This window comes from Thalassophryne amazonica, chromosome 4 (genome assembly GCF_902500255.1).
Source record: "Thalassophryne amazonica chromosome 4, fThaAma1.1, whole genome shotgun sequence".
NCBI classification, from domain to species: domain Eukaryota; kingdom Metazoa; phylum Chordata; class Actinopteri; order Batrachoidiformes; family Batrachoididae; genus Thalassophryne; species Thalassophryne amazonica.
In genome coordinates, this window is record NC_047106.1 from 126,208,706 (window position 1) to 126,233,035 (window position 24,330).

A 24,330-nucleotide genomic window follows, 5' to 3' on the forward strand; every position below is an offset into this window, starting at 1 on the left:
AAAAACTAAAAGGTCTGTGAGAGCCAGAATTCTTGTTGGTTGGTAGGTGATCAAATACTTATTTCATGCAATAAATACAAATTAATTATTTTTAAAAAAAATCATACAATGTGATTTTTAGAATTTATTTTTAGATTATGTCTCTCACAGTTGAAGTGTACCTACAATAAAAATTACAGACCTCTCCATTCTTTGTAGGTAGGAAAACTTGTAAAATCGACAGTGGATCAAATATTTGCCTCACTGTAGATCTTTAAAAAAATCTGTCACTACTCACTTTAAACAAACACTTCAAACTTGAACTCGATCATATTAAATGAGAAGAAAATACCGAGCAGATATAAAATAATTTATTTTCTCAACAGAGGGATAAAATGACAAAATCACCTGCAACGATATTCTGAATCACTGTACATGGATTTATAATATTCCTGCTATATTTTACATTGCACACGTCTATTGCCATAGACTGATAAATAATGACGCAGTGGCACTTCATTTGGCCGTAAATTATGTATTTGAACTGGTGTTTCACCCATGAAAATTACTGTCTTGTTTCTTTATACATGGTATTATGTCTTCTGAAAAACAATGATCAAGTACTTCTGAAAGAATACTTGGCACCAAACAAATATGGTTTTTGTTTGAGCCACTACCATCAACAGGTCAAAGAACGGATTCTCCTGAACTTGAGCCTTCGTGTCGGGAGGACACTATTCCTTCACACTTGACAGACAAGTTATACATAAACCTAGCATAACCTAACCAGCACTGTTTACTTTAGAGTAATCCACAGGTTAATGTAGTGGAATAATCCCACACAGTCTCATGATGTTAAGAAACACAATACCTACAAGTGTTCCTCTATTTCAAGATAAAGGTTTGATACTTGTCAACAAAGATGAAAACTAAAATGAAACACAAAAACAAGCTCTAAAACTCCATGTTGTTTTAGATTTGTGTCAGCACGTCAAAGACAAAGATCCAGGTACTAACTGCACTCTATCTGCCTCCAAACAATCTCAAACACAGTGGATGTATTTTGCAGGTTTTCAAGGTATGAAAGTGACGGTTTCTGTTTGGACCTTTGAGAATAAAAGCAGGTGTTTACATGTGACTGTGGCAACAGAAAAGAAACAAAGTGATGGAAAAAAGATCAGTCTACAAAAGGTGACAAAAAAAACAACAAAAAAACAATAAGATGTGATATTCCAAAAAGGAAACTTATATTACTGACAATAAATCACATTCTTCCACTGAACATGCAGGCTTGTGTCCCAATTCAGGGGCTGCATCCTTCTAAGGTTGGGTCCCACAAAAATCAGGTCTTCAGGGGACAGCGGAGGCTGAACCAACCATTCTAAAATGACACGGCCAAGCCCACAGAGCCTTCCGTGATTTCATCATTAGATTTTTCCACCCCTACCCCGTCGCTTGGCAATCTTGACAACTACATGTCACAAGCTAGCGTAGTGGGCATAACCCAGTTTAGTAATAATTTTTCAGTAATTATAAACATTAGCCATTTACAACTGTACATATGCTGTTCCAAAGTGTCCTTTTGGTTTTTTGGTAGTTTGTTCACATAATTTACCAACTGTTTTGTCTTGGGGGGGCACACAGCGATTCATGAGATTGTTTAGACTGTGAAGGACACACCTGTTGTAGCCTTCTGGTTCAGGGGAGAGAAGGACCCGTTGAAACAGGACAGTCTGGTCACGCCACCTAGAACGTATGCAGCCAGCGACGGCATCCATTGATGGGTGCAAACGCAGAATTGGGACACTGCCACAGTACTGTAGAAATGCAATCGCAGACTTCAAGTCTGTGATTGGTCTGAGTCCAACACACTATTTATTCCATCTGGGGCAGCAATGACTTTTTTTTAATCTACATAACAAACTACCCACCTCCAAATGTTATTCTGGGTTGGGGGGCTAGGTATACAATTTATGGAAGTGGAAATTCAATTATGTATGAAAAGTGAGCAGTAAAACCTTTCAAACAATAAGATGTGGAATTGGTCCATTTCATTTTCTGCACAGTTACTCTGTTATTTGAGAAGCTGCAGGGCTGTGCGACCGTCCTTCACAGTTTCAGTCTGAATATCATGTTCCAGTGTTGCTGCAAATTTTCCAAAAGAAACTGTTTTTCATACGTCATCTTTTCTAAATCACATCATAAAATACCTCTGTTTTAGGTCGCATCCAAACAAGACGTACTACATTAACAGTCACATAAAACTGTGCTGCTCATCAAATCTTCTCAACATCCAGTGAGAGAAGCTCATCAGCATGTGGTATGTATACACGTTTGTGGTCACCAGTTCATCTATTCACGTGCAAGCTGCTCTCATGTCCACATGCAGATTAAGTCTGTTCTGGGGTCACAGAGGTCACCCAGGATGTAAATGTCCCACTTATATCGTAACACACACACACACACACACACACACACACACACACACACACACACACACACACACACACACACACACACACACACACACACACACACACGGTGCATCCAGACAGTATTCACAACACTTCACTTTTTTCCACATTTTATGTTACAGCCTTATTCCAAAATGGAGGAAATAATTTTTTCCCTCAAAATTCTACTCAACATCCCATTAAGTTTTCTTTTTAATATTTGCAAATTTATTAAAAAACTAAGAAATCACATGTATATAAGTATTCACAGCTTTTGTTCAATATTTTGTTGATGCACCTTTTGCAGCAATTACAGTCTCAAGTCTTCTTGAATATGTTGTTACAAGCTTGATGCATCTATCTTTGGGCAGTTTTGTCCATTCCTCTTTGCAGCACCTCTCAAGCTCCATCAGGTTAGATGGGGAGCGTCGGTGCACAGACATTTTCAGATCTCTCCAGACATGTTCAATCAGATTCAGGTCTGGGCTCTGACTGGGCCACTCAAGGACATTCACAGAGTTGTCCTGAAGCCACTCCTTTGATATCTTGGCTGTGTGTTTAGGGTCATTGTCCTGCTGAAAGATGAACAGTCGCCCCAGTCTGAGGTCAAGAGCGCTCTGGAGCAGTTTTTCATCCAGGATGTCTCTGAACATTGCTGCATTCATCGTTCCCTCAATCCTGACAAGGCCCCCAGTTCCTGCTACTGAAAAATAGAATAGAATCTTTATTGTCATTGCACATATATACATACGTACAACGAAACTTGTCCTCTGCATTTAACCCATCCTAATTACAATTAGACACAATCTAACCACTAGGAGCAGTGGGCAACCACAGTCCAGCGCCTCAATCCTGACTAGTCTTCCAGTTCCTCCCGCTGGTTTCCTCCAAACATGACATCTGGCATTCACACCAAAGAGTTCAATCTTTGTCTCATCAGACCAGAGAATTTTGCTTCTCGTGGTCTGAGAGTCCTTTAGGTGCCTTTTGCCGAACTCCAGGTCAGCTGCCATGTGCCTTTTACTAAGGAGTGGCTTCCCTCTGACCACTCTACCATACAGGCCTGATTGTTGGATTGCTGCAGAGAAGGTTCTCCTCTCTTCAGAGGAATGCTGGAGCTCCGACAGAGTGACCATCAGGTCACCTCCTTGAAAAAACCTTCTACCCAGATCCCTCAGTTTAGACGGGCGGCCAGTTCTAGGAAGAGTCCTGGTGGATCTGAAATTTTTCCATTTATGGATGATGGAGACCACTGTGCTCATTGGGACCTTCAAAGGAGCATAAATGTTCTCTACCCTTCCCCCGATTTGTGCCTCCAGACAATCCTGTCTCAGAGGTCTACAAACAATTCCTTTGACTTCATGCTTGGTTTGTGCTCTGACATACACTCTCAACTGTGGGACCTTATATGTTGGCAGGTGTGTCTTTCCAAATCATGTCCAATCATCTGAATTTACCCCAGGTGGACTCCAATTAATCTGTAGATACATCTCAAGGATGATCAGTGGAAACAGGATGTGCTTGAGTCAATTTTGAGCTTCATGACAAAGACTGTGAATACTTATGTACATGTGATGGCTTGGTTTTATTTTTAATAAATTTGCAAAAATCAAAATAAAAAACCTTTTTCACATTGTCATTATGGGGTATCGTGTGTAGAAATTTTAGGAAACAAATTAATTTCATCCATTTTGGAATTATACTGTAACAACAAAATGTGAAAAAAGTGAAGCTCTGTGAATACTTTCCAGATGCACCGTATGTACATAACTTTGTACACACTCAGTTTTCCATTTCATCAAGGAATACAAGTTAAACTAGTTAACGTCAGCAGTTTACATACACCAAGACGAATACCACTTTTCACAGCACAGACAACTCCTGAGAAGGACTAAATGACTTGTAAAAGCTTCTGAATGAGTAACTGGTAAAATGCTGAGTTAACTAGAGAAACCTTTGGCTGGATTTACAGACCTACCTGTAGAACCGGTACCTTCATAGGCACGGCCTGAAAGGCTGCTGACGAAAGCCATTAATCTAAAACTGATTAAAAATTTTTTTATAATAAATCAATAAATAAAAAAACAACAACCTCTGGCTTAGACCTAAACTTATGTCAAGCTTGTTTATGTTGCCTTTGTCAACAGCCTTTCAGGTCATGGTGATGCAGTGCTCACATAAAGCTGCACAATGTCATATTTCTATCTGATGCCACTAAGTCCCTCCTCAATTCTTTCGTTGTGATCTGAGGTTCTGTCAGACTTTTGGAAAAAGTTTAATTTCTATGTTTTAATTCAGGCCTCCTTCACCACTGACAAAGTCTGTATGGTCCTTCTTTCATTTTTCTTCAGCATATTGTTTAGTTGCTATTGGTGCCATGAATGTTTTTCAGACTGAGACTCAAACGTTTGCTCTGGACACCTTGGCTGAATTCTCTGGAGTTTTTTCCCGTTATTAAATGTAAAGCACTGGTTCCACAGGCAGGCACTTAAATACAGCCAACTGAGCTCAAATTATGAACATTAGCAGTTCAGAAGATACTGTGTAAAGTGCAATTCATCTTGGTATACAGGTGCATCTCAAAAAATTAGATAATTGCAGCTTACAGCTCCAAAAAAAAAAAAGCGCAGCTCAAAATATTAGAATATTTCATTGCAGCGCAGTGATTAAGCTGTTCATGGGCTCATTTCCAGAGCAGAAGGTTCCCGTGACGCCAACCGAACGGTCCCCCACTAAAATCAGTCCCCCTGCCTTCACTGCACATACATTTCTGAGCGTCAGCAGCGATTCACTGATTATCACCTCGTTTCTGCTTCAAACTGCACTCCAGTCATCATTTATCTCAGTGAGATATTTGAAGCTTTTGTACAGCAATCATTTCCAAATAAATTCCGCATTATTTCGTAATAAAAGACGGAGGAAGCGACGTCTGAGACTGATGTGCTACTGTTGCACCTACATCATTTGGAGCACCAGTAGTGAAATGAGGCAATTATCTCCTCATTTCTGCTTAAAACCGCTTCGTTTCTGCTTAAAACTGACTTGAAAATGATTTAAGAGGTTTTACTTTATCATCTGATGGTTATTGATCACATTATTCCCTTTGATCACTTTGGGTAAAGAGACTCCATCTCAGACGAGCTGCTGTGGTCCCAAATGATGCATGTGCAGTGAAGGCAGAGCAGACCAATTTTTAGGGGGGACCGTTTGGTTGGCGACACCCGCTCAAGACACCCATGCCCCTTCTTCATATCAGAAAGGGCATCTGGTGAAAACTTGTGCCAAATCAACATGTAGATCCATTTCAGATCTGCTGTGGCAACCCTGAGTGGGGGGGAAAAACAAAACGGAGAAGTCGAAGGTGGTTATTTCAAGTACTATTTATGTAGTATAAATGCCATGAATGTCTCGGTCTGGTTGAGTACACACAAACAACCATGGGGAAGACTGCTGACTTGACAGCTGTCCTCCAGTAGATGCTCATTAACACCCTCCACAAGGAGAGTAAACCACAGGAGGGTCGTTACTGAAAGAGCTGTTCACAGAGTGTCGTATCAAAGCATCTTCATGTGAAGTTAACTGGAAGCAATTAAGTGTGGTAGGAAAAGATGCACAAGCAACAAGGATGACCGCATCCTTGAGAAGACTGTCAAACAAACCCGATTCGAGAACTTGGGGGAGCATCACGAGGAGTGGACTGAGGCTGGAGTCAGTGCACCAAAAATTACCACGTGGTCAGATGTCTTTCAGAATTAGACTACAAGTGTTGTATTCCTCGTATCAACCACTCCTGAACCAAAGACGATGTCAGAAGTGTCTTACATGAACTAAGGACAAAAAGAACTGGACCTCTTTTCAGATCAAAGTGAATTTTGCATTTCATTTGGATTCAAGGTCCTAGAGCCTAGAAGAAGAGTGGAGAGGCACAGAATGCAACTTGTTTTAGTCCAGTGTGAAGTTTCCACAGTCAGTGATGATTTGGGGTGCCGGGTCATCTGCTGGTGTTGGTCCACTGTGTTTTATCAAGTCCAAAGTCAACACAGCTGTCAACAAGGAGATTTTATAGCACTTCATGATTCCATCTGTTGACGAGCTTTATGCAGATGCCGATTTCCTTTTCCATCAGGGCGTGGCACCTGCCCATAGCGGCAAATATACTAGTAACTGGTTTGCTGACCATGGCATTAAAGTATTTGATTTGGCCAACAACTCGCCTGATCTGAACCCCACAGAGAATATATGGGGTATTGTCCAGAGGAAGATGAAACACCAGACCCAACAACACAGACAAGCTGAAGATTAGTTGTCAAAGCAACCTGGACTCTCCATAACACCTCAGCAGCGCAACAGGCCGACCGTCTCCACACCACACTGATGCAGTATTTTGTGCAAAAGGAGGCCCAACCAAGTACCGAGTGCATAAATGAATGCCCTTGTCAGAAGTTTGACATTTTTGTATTATACATCCTTTTTTTTAATGATCGGAGATATTCTAATATTTTAAGATACATTTTATTTTTTGAAGCTGAAATGATCAAAATTAAAATAAAAAAAATGCTTGAAACATTTTAGTATATGTGTAATGAGGATATATAAAATTTTTACTTTCTGAAATACCTGACAAAAATATTGATGTTTATTATGATATTCTAATTTTCTGAGGTGCACCCGTACGTAATCTGCGGACCTAAAAATCTGACATTTAATAAAAACTGAAATAAATCTAATAATAATAATAATAATAACTTACTATTGAAATGAAGTAGACATACTGTTTGATAAAGTCGAATATGGGCAGTCAGGTAAAACTGGATTTGAATGTTTTAGCCAAGGTGTATGTAAAGTTGTGTCTGCAACTGTGTGTGTAAGTAAATAAGCAGCTTAAATATGGTGGCATGGCAAAAAGAGCTGTGCGTGAGATGGTTGTGCACGGTCCAGTGGACACAGAGCCATTGGACCATCTGAATGCTGAGTAAAAAGCCAACGGATCCTCAGGAAATGGATGTTCCAGTTAGTGCACGATTCAGGGTTTGGTGAGGTGAACATCACTAGTGTTGCTGCCATTGGTGGTTGTGGTGATGATGTACTGCATGGTGGATTGCTGATTGGCTGGTTGCTGCTCCAGGTGGTCAGTGTGGTCCTGGTTGGTGCTCTGAGCGTCAGATTGTTTGGTCAGCTCTGTCTGACCCTCTGATATAACGTAGTGTGTCTGCAGGAGAGGAGCAGAAACATGTTGTAGTTGAACGCATTATGTCAACCATTCCTTCAATAGTCAATGCACAGGTGCAGACTGAAACCATGGATACTTTTGTAAATCTATTGACTGAACATTCACTGATGAAGAAGAATTCACGTGTCAGGATGATAATGCAAGTTGCCACAGATTACAGTGTTAAAAAGTTTTTTCAAGCACTCAATGACACGCCCAACAAGCAGTCCAGATCTCAATCTGATCAAAAATTTATGGTGGCAACTGAAACTGGTCCCTGACAAAGCTCCAAACTCCAAAGCTGATCTGTCACTGCTATTTGAAAAAGTTCGACCCAACGGTAAGAACAGTGAGAGAACATGAGTAAAACTTCAAAGGATTCAGACCGTCATAAAAAGTTGAGGAGCAAAAAGGCACTAACTGTGATTCTTTTTGTTGATAATTCTGTAAAATTTTTCTGTCAACACTGAGTGAATGCATAGTGAACTGTTTCTATTTCATCAGACTGAATTCAGTTTTACCATTTGATCAGAAGTCCATGCAGACCTAGTGGAGTTCTGGCATACACGAGGTATCAGCGACTCTTTGAACAAATTTAAAGGTTTTAATGAAGAAACCTTGGGTACCACATTTGACCTTGATATGCAAAGTCTGAGTCAAGATATCATGCACCCAAAGTTTCGAAGACTCTGCCCTCTCATGGCCAAAATGGGAATCAGAAAATGGTCATCAAATGTCTCCAAGGTCTCAGTGAGATGACCTTGTATACCACGTTTGACCTTGACATACAAAGGCTTTGACAAGATATGTAAACAAAGCTTCAATTCAATTCAATTTACAGTGACTCCCTTGATATGAATTAAATAAAAATATAAAGCCAAGATGATGGGTTGCATCAGTAAATCATCAATTCTTTTTTCCAACAAGCTAGGGGATGGATACATGCACATTTCTAAGTCACTGAATATGTCTTTGACTTTATTTACATCATTCTTTAGGAAATATAAACTTTATGGTACTGTATGGCAAATCTGACTGGAGGAGGCAGTTCTCAAAAACTAAATGACTGTGCAAGGAGGAGACAAGTGAGGAAAAACACCCAGACAAGCCTTAAGAAGTCATAGCCTTCTGTGGTTGCGACTGGATAAATTGAGCAGAGTGTAAGTTTTGAATTTTGCATCACAGCTTCATGATAAAGTGGTATAATGGAGGGTTTTTTAAAAAATAAGACTTGAAATTTCAGCTACAATTTTCCAGAAGGCACATCTGAGATGAAGTTTTAGATTTGATCTGTTTTGTTTAAAGAAAATACTTCTCTGCTCCACTCCACTATGCAAAATGCAAAACTTACACTACTCAAAATTTCTTCTATTGGAACCACACAAGCCTATAACTTCTTCAGGGCTGTCTTGGTGGCTTTTGTTGCTAGTCTCCTTCTTTCCTGGTCACTTAGTTTTTGAGATAGTTTACTCCACACAGATTTACAACAGAGTACATACTGTTTGTATTTCTTCATAATTCATGTAAAGTCCAAGACATATTCAGTGACTTGGAAATGTTCATGTATCCATCCCCTGACATTTGTGAAGAAAACAAGTAATAAAACCGATGATTTACTTATGTTATACTATAGCGTTCCATTACTTATGCAACCCGTCATTCTGGATTTTATATTTTTATTTAATTTATATCAAGATGTACAGATTTGCTTTCAGTTTGAGTTTAAGGGAGATAATTTTAGAAATGTTTAACATGGCATAAACAAATTAAGATGTATAAAAGCCCAAGGGGCTGAATACATTTCCTAGGCACTGTATTTATATAGCACCAAATTATAACATAAGTTCCCTTAAGGCACTTCACAAACACTCAGCCCCCTGGTGGCCACAATAACAATCCAAATGTGTCCAGTGCTGTATTTGTCCAAACTCTGAATGGTGAAGTTGTATCAAGTTTCATTTTGAAGTTTCAGGCACCCATTGTCAAAGTATTCCAAAATTTTCATGAAACGAACATGTGTACAAAGTCTTTGTCAAGATATCTTCTCTACAAATGTTTCCGACTCAGCTAACTAATCAAAATGAGTCCAATGCTGAACTTCTCTGAGATTTTAGTGAGGTGAACTTATGTACCAAGCTTCACCATGACAAGTGCGGCACAATTAACTGAATTCTCATTGTCATTACGATACGAGCATACACAATAAACACATCACAAAAGACTGCCTGAGGTGCAGGGAATAAAAAAAAAAAAAAAAATTTATTTGCACAGTTCATGAGGTGAGGTAAAATTTTACCCTGAAGTGTTGACACTCCATGTTTGTACAGTGAAGAGAGCAGGAAGCCTGCAGAAGGCTTCAACATTCAATAGAAGGCATCAGCCCAGGTTTCCCTCATATCGTGCCGGCCTAGTTGATATCCGGGATCCCAGCCAGGTAAAAATAAAATAGAGGAAAAGGAAAATATTAGCCAGGGGTCAACGGGGTCCCCTGAACCCCAACAGGGGCTCAGGGGGCAACGCACCCTGAAGCTGAAGCGATTTTTCCATTTCAAGGTGCTTTTGAAGACATTTCCTTGATATCAATTTTGTAAAAATGCAAGAAAACTTACCAGTGTTTTCTATCTATTAGATGCCATGAACTGAGCTGCACTTCTTTTTCATGCAACTGTACCACTGCATCAATAGTTCAGTGTTTTGTTGAGAAAATATCACCATATCAATATTAGCCATTCCAAGAATGTACGTACAACAGAATCCATAGTTCATTTCAAATGTTCATTGTTTTTGTTGAGCTATTCATTTCACCATATCACTGAATATAAACAATGCCAAAATGTTCAACATGATGTATAGTAAAAACTTGACACATTTGAATTTAAATCTTTCTTTTTTTGATAGATTGTACTGCAGTGGAATCTGATGATCTTTTCCTTGGCTTCTCTGACTTGGCTTTCTCTTTCTTTTGGTGTTTAAGCAGTACCTTTTTGGAAAGTTTCTTGGCCACCCTGTTTGCATGAGCTTTTGTTTCAAGAGCACTGGCCAACCGTAGTATATATGCCCTATCATTCCTTACTAAGAATTGTAACTTATGAAAATGACTCACCAGGTAGTTTGTAATTCTGTTTTCTCAATCTCTTCTCAGCGTGCTTGCTTCCCTCGCAATGTTGTTTCAGTGACAGCCAACCTTTGCCACCATAGTTTATCACCTTTCCATCGCACAGACTACAAAGGGATTTCCCCAGATCTTTGTGTTTGAAAATGAAATCTGAAAGCGGGCATCCGTCGACTTATTTTTCCAACCACGACCAATTCCACAAATTCTTTATCCCCGCATCCAAAGCTGTCACCATCCCGCTGTCTCTCTTATGGAAGATATCTTTCTTCCACGACATATTACAATATGAATACTCGCGTGCTCCCCTGAGCGAGCAACATGTTATTATATCAAAACAAAAGCACTACGCGATATATACCAAACCCAAACTGTATTTTAACCTATTAAACATATACCTAAAAATCCGACGATGTTTAGCACATATTTTCTAGCGAAAAACGTGGCAAGGGAGCTACCATTTCTGTTTTCTCATTTTATCGCGCACAGTCTCACGGTATTTTACTCCAGAGTGATCCCAAATGTCAACGGAAGCAACCGACACCGACCAAAACATACGAAAGCTTGTCAACACGAGCAATATGCATTCTGATCATCTTTTCCTCCATCAAAACAAATGTTTTATCATCTTGGCTACAAGAATAGCGGAATTCCGCCAAATAGCGGACGTCTGGGATCCCTGTGATACACAAAGTTTTTGTTAAGTTGAGGTGTATAAACCAACCACACACACACATACTTCCTAGACCTGCACTCAGTCATGCACTGCATAAAGTGGAAAAGGGAACCAATCTACCTACTTTAAAAAGTTGAAACCAAACAAAATTCATGTGTTTTTTCAAAAAAAGGACTGTAAATTATTACAAGATCATCAAAAAAGGTTGATGGCATTCATCAGAGGTGGGACAGCCACCATCAAGTCACTCTCAAGTCATGAATGAGCAAGTCCCAAGTCATAATGACCACCAATTGTTTGCAAGCTGACTTGAGATTTGACTTGGGACTTGTAGATTGATGACTTGAGAAAGACATGATAGTGGCTTCGTCCCACCTCTGGCATTTATCCTATTGATTGTCTAAGTAACAAATCACTTATCTGACCCAGTGTGAGTCATCTTATAACACTGACAGGAAACAAGAAGCAGTTACCAGTGATTTTCTGAACACTAATCACACTGACTGTAGGTATTTTCCATTTAAAGACATAATCGCAGCATTTACTCACTGTTTTCACTTGGCTGCTGTTGACTCCAGATGTTGGCGGGCTGGCCTCAGCTATCACATACTGAGTATGGGGCACAGCCATCATCTGGATCTCAGATGCTGGGAAAAAAAAAGTTTACATATTATCTTCACACGTATCAAGTGATACAGAGTCTGAATGGATGATTGGGCAACATGTGTGGGACTCACAGTAGCCTCTGTAGTTCCAGTTCCCAGGTATGTAAGCATGCTGCACATTCCCTGGCTGTGGTGTACTGCTGCTCTGCAAGGTGTGGCTCTGGCTTTGAGCTAACGTTACAGGTGTCAGCTGAGCAGGGCTCAGTTCTTGTCCAGGTTGTTGGGACGTGGGGCTTAGAGGCTGACCTGTGACCTGACAGAGAGAGAGCCAAGAGATTGTTCATAAATAGCAACAAAAAGGAAATTTGCAGGGTTCCTCAAGAGAGAAATTAAGTATCTGTATTGCAAATATTCCAAATTATGAAAAGTAATTTAAGTTCATCTGTTTGTTTGGTTAGCACCTCACCCACTGGTCGACCTACACTGAGCAGACACATGAGTAGGATCAGGAGAATGGGCATTTCTTTTGCCGGAGTTTTTGTGTAAGAGCCTCCAACAAGCTTTTATTGAGACTGCAAGGCTGACAAACCAGCTGAAGTCAGGATCAGCAACGAGTTTCTGAGGCTAAATGTATTCTTGTCTGTGTCGACAATGCTGTCTTGACACTACAAGCAAAGTTTGTGACTATCTAGAAGACGGGAAATGTATAATTCCAAAACAATGGAAAAAGGGCCATGCTGTTCCTTACTAGAAAGAAAAGTGTGAAAGCCAGGACTGCAACACCTACAGGGACACTGTGCGGGGTAAGGTACTCGCAAGGGTCATTCTTGGTGGTATCTGATGGCCGCTCACCAATCACAGCACCCTGATTTCATAACCAAGAAGTTCGAACTCCTTCGGCAGTCAATGCAAGTGTGATTTTTGACAGTGCTTCTTTGCAGAATATGTGGATTTTCGTAATGCAGCCAGTACATTCTGAATGCTGGTCCAAAGCCTGGATAAATGAGGGCTGTGTCAGGAAGGGAATCTGGTGTAAAACAAGCCAAAAATTAAAGATACTGAGTGCAAATCTTCACCGGGCCACGGTGAGGAGCTGCACAAAATGATCGGCTATGCTGCACCCTGGTCGAATGTCGCGATTGAGCCAGCCATCGCACTAGTGGCCGAAAAGCAGGTAAATGCCCATTCGACTCACACTCAGCCAGAGTCGAGGCGCCACCCAGGAACGTCCAACAGCAGTTGTGGGGCACTTAGAAAATGCAGGCCCATTCGCATGGCCAGCATGAATGTAGTGCCCAGAAAATGCAGGCCCATTCGCGTGGCCAGCATGAATGTAGTGCCCAGGACACCACTGTCAAGATGCGGTCAACAGGTTGTCGTGTCCATGGTGGACGTCATTTAACACATACATGGTCATTCCCTCCCATGGGTTACACAATGTATTTGAGACATCATGATCATCACAGCTGTAATATGAGATGCGCAGGTGCGCACAGCGTGCTGCCTGCCCACAACGAGTTGATGCATGGCCGGCATGCTGCCACCAGACACAGCTGAACAGGATATGAGAGGTGTCAAACACCCGTTATGACATACTCGTATACAGCATGTCCTCTGGAGGTGGAATTGCCAGGCAGCAGTGTGCCCAGCCGCCACAACAAAGATAAAAATAAAAACCCTACCCTGCACATCACACCACATGACACGCGATCGGAACGTCCACACGGTCCATCGGTTATGTGGACATTAGTTGACAGCCAGGACACAAGGACACACACGTGTACCAGTGTAGACAGTGACAGTGGGACCATTCATGTGAGCACTTTGCTGCTCTGGACAGGGGCGCATGTTGCTCAGAACATTTCAGGACTTCAATGGGAATGTTGGCAAAAAGAACAGAGGTGATGAGGAAGTAATAGGGAGATATGGTATCAAGGACAGACATGTGGACAGATTTTACAAAAAGGCTGCAAATGGTTGTGGTGAATACCTACTTTAGGAACAGGGTGGAGCACAGGGTGACAGAGTGGAGGAAGATGCACACAGGTGGACTACATTCTTTGTAGGAGATGCAAGCAAAAAGAAATTAGAGACTGTACAGTGATGGCAGGAGAGTGTAGCTAGACAACATAGGATTGTGGTTTGTAGGATGACTTTAGAAGTAAAGGCCCTGTCATACCTTGTCGATTTAGCCAGCACATGCCAACCGTATTAAAAAACACTGGCACAAGTTCAATAAGTTAAGGGTTGTTTTTTATAAGTTAAGAGCAAGATGAAGCACGTTGAAACACGTTGAAGCTCGCTGATGTACGTCCTGATAAGCTGAGCTCCTCAAAAAATTTTGGGCATGCTGAAAATTTTCAACGAGTGCCAGCGTGTGACTCACACGTCCTGCACATGCTGGACATGAGTTGTAGGTAAGTTATGTGATTGTTAGCAGACGTTTCTTGTAATTTACTCATAAGTCTAAATCCGTCCATTAATGCTGGCCACTGATTGGCTGAAAGCCGCGGCCTGTATGCAGAACGACTGTTTCACTCACACGGAAAAAATATAAAGTCTGACCTGTTCATTTCAGTCCAATTCACCATCACAGACGGACATAAAGCTCCTGATTTTTGAAAATTACCTCAGAAAATTCTTTAATTCGTGGTTGGAAACGTAGCATTTTAAAGCAAGTCCCTCTGTGTTTTTTTCTGCTGCAGGTGCGTTTCTCATGTTGGTGCTGCGCTCTGAACACACAGAAGCGCTGTAATGATTTAAACTTTTAAAGTACCGTCACTGTGGTGTGATCATCAGATGACCTAATCGATCGATCAGGGTGATCACGCCTAATTAATGCGCTGTTTAAACATTTACAATTTACAGTTACAATTTGTTCATGTAAATGGGGAACCTTCTTCACAGACTAAAGTTAATTATGGAGTTCCACAAGGTTCTGTGCTAGGACCAATTTTATTCACTTTATACATGCTTCCCTTAGGCAGTATTATTAGACGGTATTGCTTAAATTTTCATTGTTACGCAGATGATACCCATCTTTATCTATCCATGAAGCCAGAGGACACACACCAATTAGCTAAACTGCAGGATTGTCTTACAGACATAAAGACATGGATGACCTCTAATTTCCTGCTTTTAAACTCAGATAAAACTGAAGTTATTGTACTTGGCCCCACAAATCTTAGAAACATGGTGTCTAACCAGATCCTTACTCTGGATGGCATTACCCTGACCTCTAGTAATACTGTGAGAAATCTTGGAGTCATTTTTGATCAGGATATGTCATTCAAAGCGCATATTAAACAAATATGTAGGACTGCCTTTTTGCATTTACGCAATATCTCTAAAATCAGAAAGGTCTTGTCTCAGAGTGATGCTGAAAAACTAATTCATGCATTTATTTCCTCTAGGCTGCACTATTGTAATTCATTATTATCAGGTTGTCCTAAAAGTTCCCTAAAAAGCCTTCAGTTAATTCAAAATGCTGCAGCTAGAGTACTGACGGGGACTAGAAGGAGAGAGCATATCTCACCCATATTGGCCTCTCTTCATTGGCTTCCTGTTAATTCTAGAATAGAATTTAAAATTCTTCTTCTTACTTATAAGGTTTTGAATAATCAGGTCCCATCTTATCTTAGGGACCTCGTAGTACCATATCACCCCAATAGAGTGCTTCGCTCTCAGACTGCGGGCTTACTTGTAGTTCCTAGGGTTTGTAAGAGTAGAATGGGAGGCAGAGCCTTCAGCTTTCAGGCTCCTCTCCTGTGGAACCAGCTCCCAATTCAGATCAGGGAGACAGACACCCTCTCTACTTTTAAGATTAGGCTTAAAACTTTCCTTTTTGCTAAAGCTTATAGTTAGGGCTGGATCAGGTGACCCTGAACCATCCCTTAGTTATGCTGCTATAGACGTAGACTGCTGGGGGGTTCCCATGATGCACTGTTTCTTTCTCTTTTTGCTCTGTATGCACCACTCTGCATTTAATCATTAGTGATCGATCTCTGCTCCCCTCCACAGCATGTCTTTTTCCTGGTTCTCTCCCTCAGCCCCAACCAGTCCCAGCAGAAGACTGCCCCTCCCTGAGCCTGGTTCTGCTGGAGGTTTCTTCCTGTTAAAAGGGAGTTTTTCCTTCCCACTGTAGCCAAGTGCTTGCTCACAGGGGGTCGTTTTGACCGTTGGGGTTTTACATAATTATTGTATGGCCTTGCCTTACAATATAAAGCGCCTTGGGGCAACTGTTTGTTGTGATTTGGCGCTATATAAAAAAATTGATTGATTGATTGATTGATTTAAAGTGCCGTGCTGTCGGTGATCACCACGCCGACAGATCACACCGACACATCACACAGCAAGTCATTCTGATCGCGGTCGACTGGCGCTTTAAAAGTTTAAATTATCACAGCGTTTCATTATTAAGGTCTATGATGACCTGATCAGCGGATGATCAGACGTGATCAGGTCCGCTTATCAGGAAGCAGCTGGCACTTAAAGAGACAGCCCTCCATTCATTCATGGCTGCGTTTCCCATAGCCAATCCACTCATCAGTATTCTGTAAACAATGAAAATGGTCCACCAAGCTAAAAAATGAAAATAAAAAATAAAATAATTGTTGTGTGGATGGGGGGGCCTGGCTGCCTTTTGTTTCTGTTTTCTGTCCTGTCTTTTGTTTTTCCTTCCAGGTGGCTTGCATTTGGGACTGAGTGGCTGTGTGTACCGTGCTCTGCTTATTTTATACTGGGTCCTTCAAACGCTGGTCGGTTCTCCGGGCTGCGTCCGACACATAACAGTAGTCTCTGGCCAAACATCACGGACCCAGCGGTAGCAGAGACGGTAACGCGCCGGGAAGGCGGCAGCAGACGTTCAGAAGTTATCCGGATCAGTTGCGGGTGCTCTCCGCCCGGATGGTGCGCGTTGGAGAACCCATTACTGAATACTGATTTGAGCGCTCGTGCAGCCGTGTTCCTGTGTTTGTGCCTTATCCGTGGTGGAGTGTGACTGGCGACGGCTTCGCGTCGCACTTCGACCGGATAAGAAGTTTGAACGGGAGCTGCAGGAGTGGGTCTGTAATGGGTGAACGCGCACGGCGGAGCTCTGTGGCACGGGTCGCGGTGCTTCCTGTGTTACAGTCGTAGCCCCGTTTCCCCGGGTAATGATAGCTACTGCGTCTGTTGTGTCAGCTCCGGTGTTATTTAGTTGAATCACATTTTTGGTTGTGTGCTGCGCACAGAAAAGCAGCTCGTTTGTTTTCTCTGTCACCAAAGGGGGTTTTTCATTTTTAGCACTCTGGCTCCCTCTGTTGGTGACTGAGTCACATTACCGTCAAGCTCTTAAGTTGGAACAGGTGTGTTCCATTTGTTTGAGCTTGACGGTATAAATCACTTATTTGTTTTGTGTTAGTTCATTTTGTGTGGGTGTTTTTTGAGTTGGTTTTTGTGTGGGATTTTATTTTTTGTTTTCCACTATTAGGGTCTGGGGTTGTGACCCTGCAGCCTGTTTGGAGCAACAAAAAAGGACCCAAGCAACTTTATGTTAGTCTGTTAGTCTTTCTTTTTATTTCTTTTAGTTTCACCTCCCCAGGGTTTGATGGGACGGTCCCCTGGGGGGTGATGGGGGGTAATTGGGTTGTTTTGTTTTTTTTGTTTTGTTTTTTGTTATGCCCTCTCTTCTCCTCTGACTCCAGCCGGGTGAGCCGTAGAGTCGGCGTTGCTGGAGTGGTGCAGTCTGGTTATGCTGGGTGTTTCCCAGGTAACCTCTGCACCTGGGAGGGGAGGGGGGGGGGGGTTTGGGGTATTTTCTTTTTGTTCCCTCTCTTCTCCTCTGGCTCCAGCCGTGTGAGCCGTAGTGTCGGCGTTGCTGGAGTGGTGCAGTTTGGTTATGCTGGGCGTTTCCCAGGTAACCTCTGCACCTGGGGGGGGGGGTTTGTTTGTTGATTCCCTGTTCCACCTCCGGCTTCAGCGCGCCTTTGAGCCATCTGCCATCGGCGTGGCTGAGGTTTGGGGCAGTGGGATATACCCGTGGCTGGTTTGGAAGTCGGAGGAGTGGCGCCGTTTTGTGCCGTCTGCCATAACCGCTGTTCCACTCCTCCCGGTTGGCTTCTGGGGTATAGTCACGGTTGGTGACACTGGACGTGCTTCCAGTTTCCACTGCGCCAAGGGGGTGGGGTTGGGGTTGTTTTGTTTGTATGGTTTTTTTTCTCCTTTTGTTTTTCCCCCCAGTTTCCGCCCTCAGGGTTTGACTGTGGTGTCCTCTGGGGGGGAAAGGGCTGTGGGTCCATCTAGCCATAGACGGCCGGGGCTGGGTCCGTTGGTCATGAGGGGAGGCGTCTCCTGGGGTTGATGGAGTAGTCCTCTGGGAGGCGCTGGGAGTCCCCGTGGGTAACATTGGATCCCAGAGGGACCTCGGCTGTGGTTATTACTCCTGGAGCTGGCGGGATGTCCTCTGGGGGGTGTTGGTCCCTACATGTCGTTGGGGGGGGGTGTGTTAGTGTTTTTATTTGTTAGCTTAAGTTTGGGTTGTTTTTCTTTTCTCCCCTTCCCGGGGTTCGATGGAACGGTCCTCTGGGGAGGGGGGGGGTGTTAGTGTTTTTATTTGTTAGCTTAAGTTTGGGTTGTTTTTCTTTTCTCCCCTTCCCGGGGTTTGATGGAACGGTCCTCTGGGGAGGGGGGGGTGTTTTGGTTGTTTGTGTTTGTCTTTTTTGTTTTATGACTAATCAGACTGTGAACATGGTTGGACAAAGGCTGACCGCACAGGTTTAAGAACTCCTGGCCACACCTGTGCTAAGTGACTGACAGAAACAAAGGCAAAGATGCAGCCAGAGGAGAAGACATCAACCATTCTGTTGGAAGACGAATGCAGATACGGTTTCCAGCCATGGCCCCTGGAGGGGGGTGTTTCTCCTGGGCCAGGTTTGTGTGGTCGCCGGGAGGCTTCCCGTGAGGGTGGGGTGCTGTTGTGTGGCTGGGGGGGGCCTGGCTGCCTTTTGTTTCTGTTTTCTGTCCTGTCTTTTGTTTTTCCTTCCAGGTGGCTTGCATTTGGGACTGAGTGGCTGTGTAGCTGAGTTTATCAGGACCTCACCCTGATCACCTGAGGCTGATCACCTGCGGCTCATCAGGACTCACAGCTGTGGTGCATCCACATGGATTGGAACATGGTGGCATTTAAGACTGGAGTACACAGTGTGTATTTGCCAGAGACTCGACCTTGTGACCAGACGGGTGAGATCGTCGTCTCGGGAGCCATCTCATCATCAGTGGATGCAGAGAACGTCCAGGTTTGATGCATGGTCTGTGAAAGAGGAGGGGGTGAGGTCTCACGCTCGTCAGCACACTTCCTGAGGTACGTTAGATTTTGTGACTAACATTTATACAGTCAGTAAATGTGGTGTCCCTCACACCTTATTATATTGAGCTGTATGTTGGTCGTGTAATCAGCTTCCACTGCAGTGGAGTTTTGTGAACTGGATGTTCCATGCCTGCAGGGTGGGAAGCTGATTAGTAATTAAGCCAGGAAGTGTTTGCTGTTTGTGCACCTTTGAGCGTTCTCTCTGTGTGTTGAGTGTGGACTCACATAATGATTCCTTCTTTCACAGACTCGGTTTGTCGCGGCCACCTGGGGGGTGTTGGCGGGGTCCTTGTGTCCGAATTGGTTCTGGCTCCGGACCGTTGGCGCTGCTGGGAGCGCACCGCAAAACCACCATGCCAGACCGCGCACTTTTATATTTTTTCACAGCACTGTTATGTTCATTAAACTCTGTTATCTTTTGTACCGTGCTCTGCTTATTTTATACTGGGTCCTTCAAACGCTGGTCGGTTCTCCGGGCTGCGTCCGACACATAACAATAATGTTAAATTACTCTGTTTCTGACGCGCACCACACCATGCAGTAACGACCTGAACCACTGGGTGGAAACAGGGCTGTCGGCATACGCTGGATAATCGTCAAGCTGTGACAGCTGCATTAATTTGTTAGACGTACAACAGCGTGTGCCAGCGTTTTTAATACAGCAGGCATATGCTGGCTAAATCATCAAGGTGTGACAGGGCCTTAAAGAAGAAGAGGAGAGTGAGAGCTCAACAAAGGATCAGATGATGGAAGCTGAAGGAGGAAGACTGTTGTGTGAAATTCAGTGAGCAGGTGAAGTTGAATAGTAAGGAAGGAGAAAAGGACTTGTCTTTTGGCTGGACAAAGGGACAGAGCTGGAAAGGATGTGCAGCAGGTTACAGTGGTAAAAGAATCAGATGGTAATCTGCTGACAAGTGGGGAGAGTGTGTTGAGAAGGTGGAGGGAATATTTGGAAGAGCTGATGAATGAAGAAAATATGAGAGAAAAAAGGCTGGATGGTGTGGAGAGAGTAAATCGGGAAGTGCAATGGATTAAGGATGAAGTGAGAACAGCTATGAAGAGGATGATGAGTGGAAAGGCAGTTGGTCCATGACATTCCAGTGAAGCATGGAAATGTCTTGGAGAGATGGCAGTGGAGTTTCTATCCAGATTGTTTAATAAAATATTGGAAAGTGTGAGGATGAGTGAGGAGTGGAGACAAAGTGTGCTGGTTCCTTTTTTCAAGAAGAAGGGTGATGTGTAGAGCTGCAGTAACAACAAAGGCATGAAGCTGATCAGCCACAGCATGAAGTTATGGGAAAGAGTAGTAGAAGCTAGGCTTAGAAAACAGGTGAAGATCTGTGAGCAGCAATGTGGTTTCATGCAGAGAAAGAGCACTACAGATGGAATGTTTGCTCTGAGAATACTGCTGGAGAATATTGATGGAGAAGTATAGAGAAGGCCAGAAGGAGTTACATTTAGAGATTTAGAGAAAAGCTTATGACAGGGTGCCAAGAGAAGAGTCATGGTACTGTATGAGGAAGTCTGGAGTGGCAGACAAGTATGTGAAGGTAGTGCAGGACATGTACAAGGATAGTGTGACAGCGGTGAGATGCGCAGTAGGAATGAAATTCAAGGTGAAGTTGGGATTACACCAAGGATCAACTCTGAGTCCTTCCTTGTTTGCAATGGTGATGGACAGGTTGACTCATGAGATCAGACAGGAGTATCCATGGGCTATGATGATGTTTGGAGATGACATTGTGATCTGTAGTGAGATTAGAGAACAGTGGATCCTTGTCATTTGATTGGTGCTTGGTATGTCACATGACATAGATTAATTTGTCCCATTTGTGTTGCATCATTTAAAGTGCAATTTGGCTCCATTTAGAGTGCGCGCACACACACACACACACACATACACACAGAGTGCGCATGCATACACAAAACAAATCCACTGCGCCGTAAGCTGTCTGGAACAGTTAGCAGGACATTACAATGAAAAGCCTTACTTTTTTCACTGCACTGAGTCTTTTTTTTTTTTTTTTTGGTAGTACACACGCACAAAAGTGCTGACCCGGTTGTGTGAGCGCACACACGGGACAACGATTTAATTAGCTAGTTCTTGTAACACCACACACACATGCAAAATCCATTCTGCTGTATACCGTCTGGATGCATGAAGAGCTGTTCAGATGAAAAGCTGACGAGATTTTTGGCTGGACTGAGGAACGACACAGTCTTTTTTTATTTTTGGGAAGTAAGAAATCAGTGCACTGCATCACCGGACTACACGCCACAATTTGGACTCCTATTTAAAGATCGTGTTGGACTTCAGCAGCAGTGGAACACCAAAATGTAAGTCCCTCTTCTATTTATAAATTAATAAAATATCAAATGACAAGCATCTATTTTAGCCATTCTATAAAACAAATAATTCATGTTTTTACATTCTTTCATAAACATTCATTATTATTTGTATACTTTTCCTTGTAACCTTACTATTCCACTGGGTTTTCTCTCATTCACACACACACGTACTCAGTCTTGCTCCGACTGACTATATTCCCCTTCTCTGAAGTATATGTCCACCTCTGCAGGCCAGTCTTAACCTGCTCTCTACGCTAACAGATATCATCTCCAAACATCATAGTCCATGGAGACTCCTGTCTGATCTCATCCGTCAACCTGTCCATCACCACTGCGAACAAGAAAGGTCTCAAAGTCCATCTTTAATGTAATCCCACCTGCACCTTGTCTGTCTGTCATTCTTACTGCGCATTTCACCGCTGTCACACTGTCCTTGAACATATTCTGCACCACCCTCACATACTTCTCTGTCTCTCCAGACCTTCTCACACAATACCACTACTCTTCTCTTGATAACCTGTCATAAGATTTTTCTAAATCCACAAGCACACAATGTAACTCCTTCTGGCCTTCGCTATACTTCTCCATCAGCAGTCTCAGAGGAAACATTGCATTTGTAGTGCTCATTCTTTGCATGAAACCATACTGCTACTCAGCTGTGATTAGTGTAACTGCATGTGCAAATCACAGTAAGCATTTTTCCCCATCAACAGTCAAACACCAATGTCCAGCATCAAATGCAATTCATCCCAAACCTGGAAATCCAGTACATTTTACTAAGCTTTCATCAATGAATTAACTAAGAAGAAAAAAGTCAAATTTAAAAGTACATGTGTGTAGCTTACAGAACATTCTGGGGATGCTGCACATAAATGTGTGTTCTCCATTACCCAGAGTCACAAGAATTTACCTGTGCACCACCTTGTCCAGTAGCTGCCGGCTCAGTGACCTGAATGTGCTGCACCTGGATAGAGTGCTGGCTGTAGCCATGAGGGTCATGAAGCTGGCTCACATCTACTGTGGGATGCTGGGAATGTGGAGATGAAGCCTGTCAACCACAATGAGAAAATCAGCACTGCTTACATGTTTGTAAATTCACATGAAGCCATTCTGGCATAAATTTTCACACTGTCCAATAAGTGCAACATTTATAGCCACACTGACTGTACAGTATTTTACTGTGTAATGATTGACAAGAGCTGCAAAGTTACCATATTAAACACAGCTTAATTTGGGAATAAAATCTGCCAAGAAAATAAAGCATGGTTTACAATTTTTGTGTTCAGGAGGCCCACTGGAACTGTACAGTTCCAACCAGAGGGATGAGTTTGGCGACTACAGGTACTGTGAAGTTTAACTGAGATTGTGAGGTTGGACATAGCTTAATCAGCATTCTCCAAGTCCTTAATTAAAAAAAAAAAAAAAGGGAAAAAAGTTATTTTCCCCACTTGAACAGAATCAAACATCCTCTTGAAATAAACAGATGCAAATATGATACCATTTCTTTTCTCCCTTTATACTGTGCTATTAACAATGGAGTAGGTCTCAGCCTCATTACATCTAAATTCTGCGTGTGTTACTGACGCAAAGGGCTAGCTCCCAGTGACCACAATAGTACCCTCTCTGCTTCTCTGTTGGTTTACTACTGGGAACTAGTGCTTTAGGTGCTGTTAGCTTCAACTAACTGATTCTGCTCTTTTTTCCTCTGTGTATCTGCTGAACAACTTCCTAATTACAAATCACCTTATTTATGGATCTGTGCTTTCCTAATAGTTTATATGGCACCAAAATGCAGGACGTATAGCTTGATCTTAGACACAAACGACACAATTGTATTAATCTGTCCCATTCTGGTCTGCTGCATCCTGGATTAGATCAGATCAATATTGATGTTCAAATTTAGAATCCTGATGCAATTTGATTCAGTTTCTTGAAAATGGCACATATGATCTCACAGATCATATATGAAACATGGGAATAAAACCCATGGGAATGCAAAATTTCTGCCATTACTATGTACACCAGAAGATTGTTTTTTGTATATGTGAGTATTTCCATGTTAAGTAGTAGTGTAATGGATCACAGTTGATCAGTGATCCATACAGCACGCCCCACTACGGTTCGGCATGCATGTGAACCATGGCTTAACTGAAAAGTTTATACAAGTGTGACTTTGTGTCATGGTGACTTGTTTTTGAAATGACAACTGTGTTAATTTTGATGCAGCTGCAGTAAAATCACAGCCTGAGATGAGGTTAAAGCAACTGTGTGTGCATGTCGCTCAGTCATGAACACAGCCTGTTAAAAACGCCCTCGTGCTCCAATAGAGACCACTTGCTACAGGCTTCTGGATCCAAAAACAGAAAGAACTCTTCCCTTTACAGTCTTGGGATCACTGAACCGAGGATCACGGTTCAAACATGGGTGTAGCCAAGCTAGCTGGAAGTCCACAGCTCCGGCAAATAAGAAGTGTTCATGACTACAAGGATTTGAACCACTAATCTAAATAAATTCTGATTCATGGGCAGGACTAATGCATTTTTCCTGAAAGGGAAATTAATTAAGTTATTATTGTTCTCCTCTCACCAGACAATGCAGACAT

General features: G+C 42.5%; 1 protein-coding gene and 1 long non-coding RNA gene across 3 annotated transcripts in view; one reads left to right on the forward strand and one right to left on the reverse strand.

Moving 5' to 3' along the window:
• LOC117508685 lies at window positions 1-23,970 on the forward strand. The gene is made up of 4 exons (XR_004560165.1): window positions 1-12; window positions 10,286-10,384; window positions 22,536-22,541; window positions 23,961-23,970. It is a non-coding gene; the product is annotated as an uncharacterized LOC117508685 (long non-coding RNA).
• prdm10 (PR domain containing 10) overlaps window positions 5,293-24,330 on the reverse strand; it is a 69,188-nt gene continuing 50,150 nt past the window's right edge. The window contains exons 19-22 of one of the 2 annotated variants that reach the window (XM_034168498.1): window positions 22,639-22,776; window positions 12,167-12,347; window positions 11,979-12,076; window positions 5,293-7,641 (exon numbers count right to left, since the gene is read on the reverse strand). In XM_034168498.1, coding sequence (XP_034024389.1) covers window positions 7,456-7,641; window positions 11,979-12,076; window positions 12,167-12,347; window positions 22,639-22,776 — 603 coding nt within the window. In that variant the 3' untranslated portion in view covers window positions 5,293-7,455. The remainder of the gene's footprint in view (window positions 7,642-11,978; window positions 12,077-12,166; window positions 12,348-22,638; window positions 22,777-24,330) is intronic. The other variant, XM_034168497.1, reaches the window with a different exon arrangement.